Source organism: Bombus terrestris, chromosome 7, assembly GCF_910591885.1.
Source record: "Bombus terrestris chromosome 7, iyBomTerr1.2, whole genome shotgun sequence".
Lineage (NCBI taxonomy): Eukaryota > Metazoa > Arthropoda > Insecta > Hymenoptera > Apidae > Bombus > Bombus terrestris.
Window position 1 is genome coordinate 3,608,925 of NC_063275.1, and position 15,555 is coordinate 3,624,479.

At 32.9% G+C, this 15,555-nt stretch overlaps 4 protein-coding genes across 8 annotated transcripts; 3 read left to right on the forward strand and 1 right to left on the reverse strand.

Annotated features, from left to right (window-relative positions):
* Positions 1-214: 214 nt before the first annotated feature.
* Positions 215-3,042, reverse strand: LOC100649692 (general transcription factor IIH subunit 2). 2 transcript variants are annotated; one of them, XM_012309964.3, is made up of 9 exons: positions 2,923-3,042; positions 2,615-2,801; positions 2,034-2,102; positions 1,759-1,960; positions 1,547-1,675; positions 1,303-1,476; positions 970-1,226; positions 644-893; positions 215-553 (listed from the first exon to the last, which is right to left on the reverse strand). In XM_012309964.3, exons 3-9 carry the CDS (start codon positions 2,090-2,092, stop codon positions 422-424), a joined length of 1,203 nt encoding a protein of 400 aa, XP_012165354.2. In that variant the 5' UTR covers positions 2,093-2,102; positions 2,615-2,801; positions 2,923-3,042; the 3' UTR covers positions 215-421. The 2 variants fall into 2 exon arrangements, with proteins under 2 accessions (XP_012165354.2, XP_048263480.1); XM_048407523.1 differs by lacking the exons at positions 2,615-2,801; positions 2,923-3,042 and adding an exon at positions 2,193-2,591.
* LOC100649808 (flocculation protein FLO11) lies at positions 2,855-10,908 on the forward strand. Of its 4 annotated transcripts, XM_048407513.1 has the most exons (11): positions 3,083-3,308; positions 4,356-4,454; positions 4,879-5,021; positions 5,114-5,354; positions 5,430-5,593; positions 5,661-5,791; positions 5,899-6,108; positions 6,207-6,289; positions 6,391-7,464; positions 7,552-8,721; positions 8,846-10,908. In XM_048407513.1, exons 2-11 carry the CDS (start codon positions 4,400-4,402, stop codon positions 8,941-8,943), a joined length of 3,369 nt encoding a protein of 1,122 aa, XP_048263470.1. In that variant the 5' UTR covers positions 3,083-3,308; positions 4,356-4,399; the 3' UTR covers positions 8,944-10,908. The 4 variants fall into 4 exon arrangements, with proteins under 4 accessions (XP_003396369.1, XP_048263470.1, XP_048263468.1 ...); XM_003396321.4 differs by lacking the exon at positions 3,083-3,308 and adding an exon at positions 2,855-2,989 and having other exon boundaries at positions 6,391-8,721; XM_048407511.1 differs by having other exon boundaries at positions 6,391-8,721.
* A 193-nt stretch (positions 10,909-11,101) lies between these two features.
* On the forward strand, positions 11,102-12,052 carry LOC125385461. The gene is made up of 4 exons (XM_048407607.1): positions 11,102-11,275; positions 11,342-11,480; positions 11,537-11,690; positions 11,759-12,052. Exons 1-4 carry the CDS (start codon positions 11,102-11,104, stop codon positions 11,910-11,912), a joined length of 621 nt encoding a protein of 206 aa, XP_048263564.1. The 3' UTR covers positions 11,913-12,052.
* A 346-nt stretch (positions 12,053-12,398) lies between these two features.
* Positions 12,399-15,169, forward strand: LOC100649452. The gene is made up of 7 exons (XM_048407608.1): positions 12,399-12,825; positions 13,564-13,670; positions 14,011-14,205; positions 14,330-14,455; positions 14,564-14,665; positions 14,745-14,866; positions 14,963-15,169. The coding sequence occupies exons 1-7, from the start codon at positions 12,684-12,686 to the stop codon at positions 15,165-15,167; spliced, it is 999 nt and encodes a 332-aa protein (XP_048263565.1). The 5' UTR covers positions 12,399-12,683; the 3' UTR covers positions 15,168-15,169.
* Positions 15,170-15,555: the final 386 nt, after the last annotated feature.

Here is a 15,555-nt window from a genome sequence, read left to right on the forward strand (position 1 = left end):
CATAATTATACTTTCTAAATCCATAATCTGTTAATAAGGCAATACACCAATCATGGCAATTTCAATCAATTTGAATCATTACAGAATTTTTGTATGTAATATTTTTTGCTAAAATAAATATATTTATTGTATTTACACATGAGTTGCGAGAACTTCCTTCATTACACAGAGAGTATTTGACAGGTAGTGGTTAATATAAAGAAAAAAATAAAACGAACTTCCATTAATGTTATTATTGTCTTTTCATTGATTCATTCCTCTTTAATAAGAAGAAATATTTCTTGTACGTGCATCACGAACCAGGTCTACATTATAAAAATTTATTGTTTACAAAACTGGTCTTAAGTTCAATATTCTATTAAAATACTTAGTTAGTTTAAATAGTTAAGTAGTTAATTTTATTTTATATACATTGAATAAATTAATTCCTATCTGTGGACTTTTGATATGTATCTGGATTAGTAGCACAGCCAGGACATGTATGTAAAGATTCATGAATAAATATTTCACAGTCTAAACAAAATGTTTCATTACATTTATTACAAATGTATACCTGGAAAAAAAATACAGTTCTAGTTAATATTTTGCAAATTATATTTATATATTGTTTTTATTAAAGCATGCTGTGTTGCATTGATTATACCTTCTTATCTTTTTGAGATAATATCTTCTGACAACCATAACAGGTTGAAGGAGTTCCACTGAATACAACTTCCTTAAAAGATTCAACAGGGAATAAATAATGATAGGACCGTGCTAAATGTGGAGCAGACACCAATGTTAATCCACATGCTCTGCATTCTACTGGAAGTTCACAATGTTTGCTCAAACACTGAGGACAGAGATACCCTGTACTAAGAAGTTTAACAGATTCATCTGAACTTTCTGCATGACTGTAAAAGAAAAATATATTTTCTTCCCTTTGAAAGAACATTTTATTTATGAATTAACAATTAAAAAATTATTTACCACATGCAAACTGCCATAGCTGAATCATTTGCAGAAGAATGTAATGCATGATGAGGGAAACCCATTTTTACAAGAGCAGCATCTAACCTAGTTGCAGCTGGAGGAGGATCTATGTGCATATTTAACTGTTCCTTGTAATGTTTATCATCCAATGCAACACCATGCTCTCCACCAGTTGCTGTTGCCATTCTTTTACAAATATATAGTTCAGCAGCCAAACCTATCACACTGCACCTGACAGAATCTGTCTTCATGTTCTATAACCAAAATTAACATGTAACATTCTAGTATAATTTGTGTTACATACTACATCTTATAATTTACAATACACACTTGTATAGTTTCATTGATATCTCCCGGATCACATGTTGTAAGTGCTCCTACTATTATAAGTATTTCTTTGCTAGCATGTGATGGTAGGAGACGTAATGACTTCAAAGCTAACTCTATGGAGTTTTGCAATGAAGGTTCACCTACTGGTGCAATTTGTTGCATGTTTTGTACTTCCTATAAATATATAAAAATACGTACTTATAGATCAAAATAAAAATCTAAACAATGGTCTAAGAAAATTTACCTTCACATGTTTTTTAGAATTTCCAGCTAATTCGCTTACTTTTTCTGCTCTCTTATTCCTTGTGATAATTACTCCTAACTGACTTATAGGATTTTGATAAAAGAATTCTTCAATAAAATCTTCTAACAGCTAAAAAAATTAATTTATAACAAAATATAATGACATATATGATTATATAGTATCAAATATAATATAAAGGTATCAATAGGTACCTTTAAGGAACATAGAAAACGAGTTGGTTTTAAATCTTGAAGTGACATTGATTCAGAAGCATCAAGAATTACATAAAGGTGTCTCATCATCCCTAATCTGGCACCAACCTTCTTTTCCATTTGACGTTTTCTTTTGGCATTGTGAATAATATCTGCAACTGATGCTTCCAACAATCCATGATCATCTTCTTTGATTGCTTCCCTGTATAAGAAATTATTTACATATAATAATTGTATATAATAACTCATTAAAGTACTTTAAAAAATATGAATACCATGTCTTTTCATAACCAGTCTCCCATCTATACTCTTTCTCCTCTTCTTCATCAGCCATTTTTTAATTTCTGAAATAAATACCATAATCAAATTCAATTTGTTTAATTAAGAAATTATATTCCAAACTTTCTTTCCAATAAATTTGGAACAATGCTTACTTTAGATGATTGTAATCAATCTTTCGAAGAAATAAGGTTAATGTTGTTTATATTATTGCTGACATTAAAACTTATATGTCAATAGTATGCTTGAAAAGATTAACGCGTCTCTTAATACTTGGCAAATATTAACAAAATAAAATTATAGTTTAAAGAAAGAAATTCTCAAAACAATATAATAAATTTTTACAAAAAATCTTCATACAGGACACAACTTTCGTTCGGTTTAATACAAGAATTAATATATTTTTTAAGTTGCTCATAAATTGAAAGAAACATATCAAACATAAATAAAATGCTCTAGCGTATTAAGTTTTAATTTATAATTAAATTAAAGAACAATTAATCGCATATAGAATTCATAAATCGGTAATAACCAATGACTATTTACCAAATCTTGACATCAATTAACATAAACTTGCCTTTTCTATACTCGACCCAATGCCGGAACATAGATGAGTTTGACGAAGAAAAGCGGCATATTTGAATTAGACAACGGATCCTATAAAACAAATTCCCTTTTCTATAAACAATTTCTTTTTTTCCTCATAATCACACTCGAGCATAATATTTCAAGCATAAAATATATAATTATAGATGAAGTATCTCCTGCAAAAGAAGATAAAGGAAAATTAACGAGTAACATTTTCCCGCCAAAAAGATGAGCTGTTGCCGTGGCGGGCAGGCGCCATGGCGCCACTGTCGTCAGACGCGATCACTGTTTTCATACCATCTCGTGCAGCAACAGCAATTATTTCCAGATCGGGAAGATCTAATTTTTCCACGGTTTACCGGGTGTAAGTTGTTATCATTGGTTTAACACTCGATCGGATTGAAATCGGTAATGGGCATTAAGTGTGTTCAAAAAATATTCATGGGTAGACAGGAAGTGAATAGTCGGGGAGAGTTTTCGTGACGAGAGCCATCTTGACGAGCATCGGCTTGCTCATGATAGACAGAGGACGAGTCTGTGGCGGCGGCGGCAGCGGCGATGGAATCGTTTCTAAATGTTCCCGTGAATTCTGAACGCTCGTGTTGTCAGCAATTAGTATAATCGTTTATATCGTACATATCTTTCACAGTGAACTGGTTACTATTTCAAGAACAAATTTATTTGTGAGTTTTATTCGTTGGTAACTTACGCCACTGGCCGCGTTTACAATGACTCCATGCTGTGTGCCTCTCGACGTCTTACCATTTATGCGGGAATTCATTTAGTTTAAATAAAAAAGACCCCGCCGTAAGATATTTCTTCGTGATAACGCTTCGATTCGTGCGAGAATAATTCAGGAATTATTGTACATAGCAGTGTGTGTTGAGTGGATCATCGAATTAGCCGTAACAACGGCAGTGGTGTCTTGTTAAAAAATGTTCGCAGTTCGATTTCCACCGGCATGTTGCGTATAAATTTTTCTGACACCCGCGAAAGTTTGAACTCTGAATGTTACGACATTTTTTCCTTCAATTAGAATATGCTACAGAAGCAATCTAATAATGTTTTTACACTGTTTGTTTAAAGAAAATAGGTTTATTCAACGAATTTATTATATAAATTGTTAAAAAATTTATTTGTAAAGGTTCATCGATGCATTTGCTAATTAATACATGTTATAAGTGCTACATAATATTTATTATTAGATTGTATATTTTTATGTATTTATGGAAGTTGTAAAATACAAAAATACATTTAAGGGTGCAAAATATCGAAAATAATATTTGATATAATATCTGATAGCAACAAACTTTTATTTAAATTTCATGTCTTCAATTATATTTATAAAAATATAAAAATGCATAAAGGCCCACAGTCTATTTATTATACAGAGGATAGATATTATTTGTCACAATATATATTTTAATGTAATTAATTTTTATATTCTTTTATGTGCTAATTAGTTAATTAATCTAAAATATGTATCTTATTGAAATTTTAGTTCACTTGTAGAGAAGAAATAATATATGTTCATGTTAGTGTATAATAACTGAATCGTGAATTTAAAATTTATAATATAATGTTCAAAGAATTATTAAATAATTGAATCAATCTGTTATTAATGTATTGTCATTAATTACTTGTTTTGTCTTATATGCTTGATATAATATGAGTAAAGTTTTCAGTGGACAATCTCAGTAGAAATTAAAAGAAAATGTTATTTTTTTTAGAAAAGAAGCTTGTGGATAGAAACTTAAATACATTATTGAACAAAATGGAGGGTGGCGATGGCCCTTCGGCCATTAGTAGTAATCCTACTGTTATTAAAGGTAATATTTACAATTTGTTATTAGTAATATCTTACTCAAACAACAAGCCTTTGTTTATTTTACTGCTATAAACACAACTATTGTATAAATATGTAAGTTTATTAAAAATGAATAATATAATTTTAAACTTTTAATAAAATTAATTATTACATAAAATATTAAACAAATTAAATTTATTATAGTTAGATCAAATTTATTAAAATTTGAAAGCTGTAGACATGTATTCTTTTGAACAGTTTCATAACGGATATAACGGATAATTTATATGAGTATAAAAAGTTACTAATCACTGGTACATAAAAGTGAGAGCCCTGGCATATTGACCAAAATATAAAAAGAAACTTCTTTTAAAGATTTATTTTACAACCTTTATTACTATGATTGATTTACAAACATAAAATAATAAATTTTATTATGTTATTAGCTGCACAAGAAGAGATGGGAAGATTAGATGTTCTTGTGTGTGGACAGTGCCATTCAGTTTTCCATTTTATTGAAGAATTCCAAGAGCATCGTACAAAAGAAGGCGCTTGCACCCAAGTTTCTCATTTTCGTGAAAATAGTAATGTTAGTAACGCTTACATCACTATTAAATCATGACGGCATTGAGAAATAACACTGGAATAAGAATATCACTATCTTATTTTAACTTTTCATAGAATGAGCAAAAAGCACAAGTATGGGCTTTCCTTTTGTGGAAAGATTCACAAATCCAACAGGAAAGTTCAGATAGAGATTCAACAAACTCATGGAAACTGTATCAAAAATGGTGCAAAATGGATACACACATAAGAGATTCCTGGATTGCAGCTGGAAAAACTATACAAACGTTTACAAAAATTAGTAATGCAAAAATGCAGGATGTACCAAGGCAAAATCAAATAACCACTAATGCAGAAGGTGCATATCAAAAAAGCAATAATTTTATTCTGATTTAAATGATCAATATATTTAAGGTATTCTGTATTGTTATAGGAAAACCGATTGTAGTCCGTAAAGTAATTAGAAACGGACAACCGGAAGATGATGGTAAAAAAGATAATAAAACATCGGAAACAAAGAATCAAAAAAGTAATGAATCTTTCGAGGAAGTAGAAAAGAAAGAAAAACCAAAATTGAGACCGACAATAAAACTCAAGGTCAGTATCGTTACATTTCAATAACTTTAACGTATGTAAAAAGCTAATAATTTATTTATTATCATAGACCAAATCAAATAAAGCTGGTGATGACGACTCAAGCGATGAAGAGTACGTAGTAGAAAAAATCTTAGCGAAACGGTTTAACCCGAAAAAAAGATGTTCGGAATATCTATTAAAATGGGAAGGTTTTGGACAGTAAGTTTAATTTATAATATAACTGTACATTTTTAGATAGGAGGATAATAAAATAAATTACGAAAGATATAAAAAATATTCGGAGATAAAAATGCGAATAATTACAGTGAACATAATAGATGGGAGCCTGCTGAGCATGTAGCTACGTGTAAACATTTATTAGAAGAATTTGAAAGAAATCTTGCTAAAAAAAAAGAATTGAAAGCAGCTCAACAGCAGGCTACTGCTAAGACAGCAGGTCGAGGTGCCCATCCTGCACAAAAAACAATTCTAAAAGCTGAAGCTAAACCTGGACCAAGTACCGCAGGTCAAGTAGGGTAAGGCAATTATTTTTTGCCTACAATTTCTACAATTTTCAGTGTGTTCTCTATATTTGTTAAAATAACACTTCAAATTACAAATTTTCTGTATGTAGACGACCTATGCGATCAAGTAAATCAAAAGCAATGGATCAAGTGAAGCAGTGGTGCGGTTCTATGAAAGACGAAGACAATGACCGTACGTGTATTTTATAATATAGTCTATATTAATGACTTTCATAAGAATTATATATACACTACAAATGTTATAAACATATTAAGATTCCGAAATTTGTTTAGTATTAGGGAAAAGAAAGATGGATTATTCCGAGAGTGATTCCGAGGATGGTGGTAGCAGCGCTGCTAAACGGACTAAAGGCGACACAGGTAGTGACGACGACTGGACTGGAGAGTCTGAAGAAGAAAAATTGTTGGGTCGAAGTGATATGATTCAACGCGCATTTAATCGTGCCAATGCGCAATCAAACGGGTCTAACAGAGCAAGTGGTTCGTCTACAGATCTTGCGACTTCATTGGGACTTCAATCTCCCGAAGGAGCAAAATCTAACCAACCACCAGTCTTAGTTGCGAATGCCAAAGGAGTTGTTAAAGTTGACCCGAAGCAAATGCCAAATTTAACATCCGGCGTTTACGTAATGTCACGGAAAGATGGCATCATCAAGTTGGACTCGTCCCCTAGCGGAAAATTGGCTGTAAAAGGTTCACCAACCACACAAGGTGTTTTGATGGTTCAAAATCGAGATAATACTAACGTAGTAAGGAAGCAAGTAATATCCGCATCGCAATCGAATTCTGTAACACCGGTAAAAGTGGTTTCTAAAATGGATGGAAGTCAAGTAGTAACGCAGATGAAAGTAGTTTCTAAGCCTGTTACGAGTAAAGCAGGAGGTACACAGAAAACAGAACCTATAAAGATCCAGCCGAAACCAGATCCGACACAGTTACCGCAGATACATGTCGTGACCGCGGTGCCGGCTCCCATAACTTTGCAGCCAAGAATAAGTACAGGAATACGTCCTGGACCTGTTACAGGCCAACGCAGTGCGGACGGTCGACCTTTGTTACCCAGACCTCCACTGCGTGCGACGACACCAACTAGCGTACTTGGAATTGGGTCAACCATTCGCACACCTGTTAGGGCGCCAGCCCCGAAACAAGTTCAGTCCCAGCAAACACGCCAGGTACTACAAAAACGTACGACGGCTGTAACTACGCAAAGTAACTCGGTGAGTCCTGGAAATGTTACTCAAGTTAGACCAAAGTTTACGGTGCTTAGCCCACAGCCGAAGCAAGTGGTAAAGTCTGGAACTAGCCCTGTGCAACAGGCTAAACAGTCTCCGAAAACAGTAGTTGGTAAGCCACAGTCATTATTATCACCGCAGCAAAAGTTATTAATGGCAAAAAGGAAAGCTCAAGAAGCAGCGGGTATCGTTAAACCAGGTGGTCGCGGCCTTCTAGCAGCTGCTCGTGTTACCGCCGGTCGAGGCAGAGGGAAATTGGCTGAAACACCAGCGACGGCCACTCCAGGAAACAAACTGAAAGAAAGTAAATTGGCGGAAGGTGATGGACTTCATATGGAGTTCCACGAGGTAGGCTCCGAAGAGAGTAGCAGCGATGTTGAACCGGAACTTCCACCTCCTGAAGCTGATACCATTGCCACTACGGAGCCTGATAGTCCACCTAGGCCGTTTACTCTTTGTCCATTGACAGGCCGTATCATTGGACCGGATGGTGAACCCGTCGAACAACCGGCTGAACCAGAACCTGAACTTGAATCTACGGGAACTCCGTTGTCCACCATTAAAACCACTACAACTACATCAGAGAGTATAGACGTCTCCGCTACAACCACCACTACAGAATTGGTTCTACCTTCTCTTGATTCTCTTACAGAGGGTGGTGGAATAATGAGAGTCGAAATGAGTCCCGGTGGAACGACAGGAACGATCGTTCAGACTAGCGAGCCAGCGCAAATCAATTTGACGAATGTATCTGTTCCTGCACCAGATCTTCCTTGTTTGGATGATACAGCTCCTGCCGTGGCCACACCAGCCACAACCACGACAACATCGTTAGCAGAAGCGACACCAACTAGTGAATCCTCTATTGCAGCAGGATTAACCACAGCCACTGTTACCTCGACTAACACAATAGCAATCGCGTCTACCGATGTAAAAACTGAAGAAAAAATACCGGAAGAGAGGAAGGTAACCGAAGATTCATCAAATTTGGTAACAATAACTGGAGAGGATGGTGTTGTTTATCAAGTGGCTGGTCAAGCTGAGGATGGTCAGACATTATTGGTAACTCGAGATGCCGATGGCGAGCAACAATGTGTATATGTTACCACAGAGCAACAAGGAGATGAAGGCTCTGTTTTAACGTTAGATCACGCTGTGGCGGAAGCTGTAGCTCAATTAATACCTGATCAAGTAAATCTGGCTTCGCAGTTCTATGTAAAAGAAGGTGGTACAGAACCTACTGAAAATCCAATGGTAATGTCTATCATGGACAACACGAATACGGCGGATGTGACGGAGGGACAAGAAGATGGTGATGGCCATGGCCAAGTTGTAGCTCAAGTCGTACAAGCGGAAGAACCTACTCCAGGTAATGTACCGAATTTAAACATTCGTTTCAAATTTTTTAAACTATATATTGAGAAATAAACATTGATAGTGAAAACTAAAGTAAAGGGGTATATTATTAAAATTTAATTGCATTATTATGTTAGGTGGAACCAGAAGAGTAGTCTTACTCTTACCTGACGGAAATCTAATGATGACAGAAGTAACGGAAGAGCAGTATGCTGCGCTCGGACTCGGCAAGTGAAGAGACACTTAACATTAATAAACGAAATAAATGCGAAATGAATAAACGATTATGCATCGAACTATACAATTTACAATGGAAGTTGTACGCTTAAGGGATGATCGTGGGTTGTATATATGTAAGAACATTTACTTCGTACAATTGCAATGAAATTATTCACAATTTTTCCAGCTGAAAACAGATACAATGTGAAAAAAAAAGAACAGAAAAAACATATGGCTGGTATATTGTAAAAAGAAGAAAAAGGAAAAATAATAACAGGATCATAATTACACAGAAATCTAGAATAATAGATTAATGGATAAATAATTATGTTTTAGAAATTCATGTTTCAGTGTCCCAAATCCGCTGGAATCTTAATTTTTATTCGTTTAATTTATAAATGTGAAGAGAGAGCGAGAGAGAGAGAGAGAGCGAAAGAGAGTAAATGCGAAAGGAAAACATATTGCATCTTTGAGGAAAATCCATTACACGTTTGAACTAAACATTGTATTTGTAGGATAGTGAAGTATAATCTGGGGTTTTATATTTTCCACACAATAATAGGCTTTTAATAAAGACCTTTATTCCCTCGCATACAAAGTCCAAATTTATATAGCACGTTATATTTGGTCAGGTTTTAGAGAAAAGTCGCGAGGAATTTATTGGTAATTATCAAAAGATGAATCGGCATTTCAAAATGTAAATATATAGTTAAAAAAGGGAAAAAAGGGAAAAAAGGTAAAACAAGAGAAAAGAATCGAATATTTCGACTACTTCTATCGCGATGATTTTTTATATAAAACTTGAACCTAGTTTCACTCTGTGCTAATACATATACCTTTCTTCACCACAGGATCCATATAAATTATAATTTAATACTCTTTGATTTTTAAAATCGTACTATTCTAACACGAATATTCGTAATAATATTTAAATTTGTGCATTGTAAATTATTTACACGAGCGCAAAAATTCATTTCTTTTCTTTTTTTTTGCGTTTCAAGGACTGTGTATGCTTACTCCTAATAGATTAAAATAAGTGCACTCTTATAAAAGGAAATAAACACATAATTTTTAAATCTATAAGGCTTTTAAAACAAAAGAGAGAAGATGAAAGAAGGACAGAAAAATACAGTGTTGTTTAATGCAATATCATGCGCGTCTCATTATTATCAAGCTCCCATTCCTTTTCAGGTTGCTCGATACATAATTACACACGTACAATTAATGTCCAAGATATCTGTTGAGTAATTACGATGCTTTTCGAAACACGCTAATCGCTTTTTGCGCTATAGTGCTTTTGACGACAAGAACGAAAGTGTACCAATTTTTTATATGTTAAGACGATGAATTAATACTTGTGTGAACGATGGTGGAGGTCTCGTTGAACGTATTATAGAAATAGGCAACGTTGAGAATCTGTGAGATCTCTCTCGCTTGTTTATTTAATAGACTGTACAAAGCGTAATCTATAATGTCATATATGTAACAGAGAAGGAGAAACAATGAAAAATACGTGCATATAATGTTTATGCGTATTAAAATAATTATACATATGTATGTGTATGTATATGGGTTTAGAAAGCAAAGAAAGATACATGAATTCTTTGTATTTACGAAATACAATTTACGATAAATATAAATAAGTGTACCTTATTGTGATTGTATCGCAATTATGTCAAACGAAATCAGACGTTTTTTCGTCAACGTAAATAATAATTAATTATAATAGTGTTAAACTAGATTCAAGCGTTTAATTATAAGCAGTCTGCTCTTGCAATAAAATAAAAAGAGGAAGAACTGCACGTAATGAGACCGATTTTTAATTATATCTCGGTATAAGAAGAAACTATTTTGCACGATGTACGGCCAGGAATATAAAATCCTAGTATTTTACTAACGTACTCCTTTTGTACATAGATCTTCATTCTCTAAACCTTTATATAAAAAATTGTTTCCAAATAAACCATAGTGTCAAAATTAATCTACATATTTATTTTTCATCATAATCGTTACTGTGTTCTAATTATTTATTCCTTAATCACCATGTATATATTTGTTCAAATTTTATTTAACGCTCACAAAAAAGATTTAAATAACTAAGCATGCGATGTATTCATTTGCGATTTCATTTGTTAATCGTAATTAAAGATTGATTAACAAATTTTTTTCATAAAATGAGTCTTATCCAGATGGAAGATAATGATAGCAAAACATATACTCAATCTGTCCAAAGAAAACTTGAAAATACGGTACAATACAGAAATGATAATTGGAAAATGTCATATGGTTTTATTAATACTACTCAAAAAAACGTGGTTTTGCAACAAAGATCGACCTATCTGCTCTGTGTTAGTATCTTCATATTTTTGACTGATAGAGAAACCAAAATAGTCAAATGTCCGTGATTTTTACAGACCTACAAAAATAGGTTACAAAATGCTTGTCCAGCTGACATTAAACTGCTGAAACGTAGCGTTCAGGAAGACTTAAAACTAAAATATGACGAGTTAAAATCTAAAGATGTTGATTTTGAAGAATGTGAAGCAGATTTAGGTAGAATACTTAATAAAGTTATTATTTAACATATAAAAAATCAACAACTTTTTTAGACATACATCCTAGTGAGTTAGCAATAGATCCACCAAAAGTGAAGATTTGGGACGAATACAGAAAACTGATAGAATTATCAAGACAAAAACCAGAATCAAAACTTAAGCAACCATTGATACACGTGACATCGTTACCAAAACTTTATGTCAATAAGTATATATATTAAATAACGGTTAAAAACGTTGAATTTCATAATCTTCGTATTAAATCTTCCGAACTAGGTCTTACTCCAAGCTACGATCAGGTTTGAACAATCGAGTGAAAAGAAGTATACTAAGATCTGATACCCAAAGGAGTATATTAGTGGCCAACACGAATTACGTGCAATTTCGTAATTTTAAATTGAAAAAGATGTATAAGGTTCGTCTTGACTAATTTCCATTTAATCCTTCGGCAGTGCAACGAAATGAAAAAGAATTTAGAATACCTTTTTTCGAAAATAATCGTCCCATTATCCTGAAGATTTCCTATATGTCTGATATCAAGTGTGGAAGATACATATTTTCAATTTTTTATAGGAAATAAATATTAATAATTATGTCACGTCACGTATGAAGACGTGAAATGTAAAATATTATGTTTGATTATAGCATAAATTATAATACTATATTTGGTGAATTTTAAGGATCTTTCTTGGTTTGTACTTTTGAAAGGTTAATTTTGCTGCGATCAAATCTTATTTTTTTATATTAGAACATTTCTTAAATGTGACACAAATACAGAAGAATTATTATTAATAGATTAATGATTTTTATGCATTGATACGAATATTTAAAATTTAATATAAAATTTAATACACAGAAATATACAAAATATCCGAAGTATTCCACTCGCTATAATATTCAGTGGGTAAAACAAATTTTTTTAAATGCATCCAAAAGATATAAGTTTGCATGCATATGAGTTTTACGCCAAATAATTTTTTTTCTTAAACGTCTTTTTTCGATTGAAACTAAAGCGAGAGTGGAAAATAACAAATTCGAAGACCATTTTGTAACCGACTTTATTATATGGCAGAGAATAATTATACTGCAAAATGTCAGCAATATCCCAGCAAGATTTCAAATAGAAGGGAGACCGTATCGTTCCAAGTTCCGCGTTATAGTGCAGCCTGTGGTAGAGAACAGAGGCATCGTTCCGCCGGGAATGCAGCTGCGATTGATCATTCTGTTCCGTTGCGACGATATTGATACACCAGAAGAAGTATTGGTGTTAAACGTCCAACATGGAAGTTCGGTGATTATCCGATTACACGGATACAAAGACCCTCCTATTTTGTTGGGTATAAAAATTACTACAAAATAATAATACAATAGATATGAAGAATATAGTTTAAGGAGATGCTACAATAAGAAGGTAACTCCACTTTATAATTGAATAGACAATATAATTGTGTAGATCAAAACTCAAAATCAAATTACTCTTTCGAATATGCTATACATTCATGATCAACTAATATTTATAGCAATATACTTCTGCACTTTTGGACATAATATTATACTTCATACTGCCCCTTATTGTTGCAAACCTTTCAATTTAAACCTTATATCAATAGCCGAGATGCATAACGTTGTTCAACACAGAATTATAAACTTATTTTATCACGGATCTTAAACCTTAACTTTATACATTTTTTTTTTTATTATTTAATTTGTACTTTACAATCTGTCCAGCTGGACATTTGGTAAATTTTTCTAACTTAATTGTTAAATAACATGTGGATGGCTACCCCAGCGGGATACCATCTTCGAGATTTTGTTGACTTGAGAACGAAAAGAAAGATATGGGATAGATATTTCGCCTTTAAAAGGTTCAAACCACGACGGACCGAGAGGTTTGTAAAAGATTTTCGTCGGAAAGCAAAAGATTTTCAGAAAATGTATTCAGGTGGGCACCCGGATGTGTACATAAGGGTTAACCTGATTTGCTTAGATGTAGAAAAATAATAAAGAAATAAAGTATAAATGCAAGGTAAAAAGAACTGAAGAGATATAATTAAATATTTTGAAATATTTTTTCTATATAGGAACTTGCGTGACGGAAGAAATATTGTTCACATATTCGGACACATACACGGAATTGTTGAATCAAGCTTGGCATCCAGAGATAGCAATGTCATTCGATAGTTTTGAAGTACGATATCCTATTTCTTAGTAACGATAAGAATATCTATATAACTGATGTTTGACTTCTTCTGGACCAACCGTCAAAGTCATTCTTTTGAGTATCATTTATTGAATCATAGATAAAGATATTTTAATTATTTTATTATTTCAATAATACATTTGGGTAACTTCCCTTGTTAGAACTATTTATCTTTCCATTCCTTTTTTTTTTATTTACGATAGAGTGAATCGATAGAGCTTGAACGATATTGCATTGACCTTGATATTAGAGACAAGAAATCTTTAGCTCAAATAACGATAAAGCAGTTGTAATGGTTTTACACGTCATCGTGACTTTGATTTTTTAGTCTTTTACATTAAATAGCTCTGGAACTTTATCTACCTGGATGACGGAAGGCGATAATTTTGTAAGCATGACTTTCGACTGTAAGAAAGCCTTTGTAGGAGAAGAAGCTTATGTACTTATAAAATTCAAGAACGTCGGCGGAGAGGGCCGGTTTTTCATAATGAGCGAGGCAGACTGGTTCTCTATGAACATTATAGTAAAATCACTTCCTATTTCTATCCGTTTCATAAAAAAAAAATTCTTCTTAAATATCTTCTTATTTAAAAAGATTTTCTTTAGTATCTTTTTCTCCATTCCCATTGTATATTTTTTTATTTTAGGATATCACAGACAAAAATAGTTTAAAATTATCCTGTTTTACCGTGTGGCCTGCGTATTTTGCACTGAACACAAACGAGGAACTGGATTTTCATATGCACTTCTCACCAGAGTGCTATGGAATTCATGTAAATGGAAAATAATTCATTACCCTATACGTATAAAAATATATCGGCATCGTTAATTTTCTTCGACTTGCTTATCCACTCCTGACCTTTTATTATCATTTTTGTCAGGTGGAAAAATTATACATATTATGCGATAATTGTACCTTGCTGGAAAGAGACATAATCGGTGATGGATTAATATATGAGTCCAATTTCATCCAGCTTAGTAAAGTATTTATACTATAAACTCGGTTCAAAATAGGATTAATTTAAATATGGAAGGTGACAATTAAAATAAGTAAAATTGCAGCATTTAATGAAATTAACACCATTGGAAAGAAATATTGATAATCAAGCGAACTACTATATAAACCTGAGCACCAATACCCCTGACGGTATCGGGCAATGCATCATTGCTGTAAGCAATATTAGGTATACCATATATTTGTTACCATAAATTTAATAATAAAACAATGCTAGTTTAGTAAGTGTTAATTGAATAAATACAGTATGATTATTTTTAAATAGTGAGATCAGCATGCATTTTTCCTGGATGAAACGAAACGTGCAAACTGACATGCACAAAATACATACAAAGAATTATTTTCCCTTAGAGCTGCTTCACATTAATCCAGACCAAGGAGTTTTCGCTCCAACTTCCGTTCACTATTTTACAGTAACGGCTGAGTATAAAGATTTACAGCCAAATTATTATTTTGCTGTTCTACAGTGAGTTTACGGCAAAAAAAAGTATTGTTACGAACAATAATATTAATATTGAGTTGTTACTGTGAAAATTAATGCCTTTGACATTCATCGAATTATATTAGATTATACGTAGAAGATATACCAGTTGATGCAATATCAAAAAATACGGATCTACAAACGAAAGAATGCACCACAAAACGACGAAAATGTTCAGCTGTAAAATCATTTTATTCTCTTTACTAACTTGTCAATTAGAATAGAAATATTTTTTTAAAAGAATACTCGTTGTTAGTCTGTAGACATTTGGATCGCCGATGTCGAAGTTTGGTTGCAATACATGATGGATGAGGAGGATAAAACGTGCGTCGACTTTAATGTTGAATTTACATCTGGAGATTTGAAGCTCTCATGTG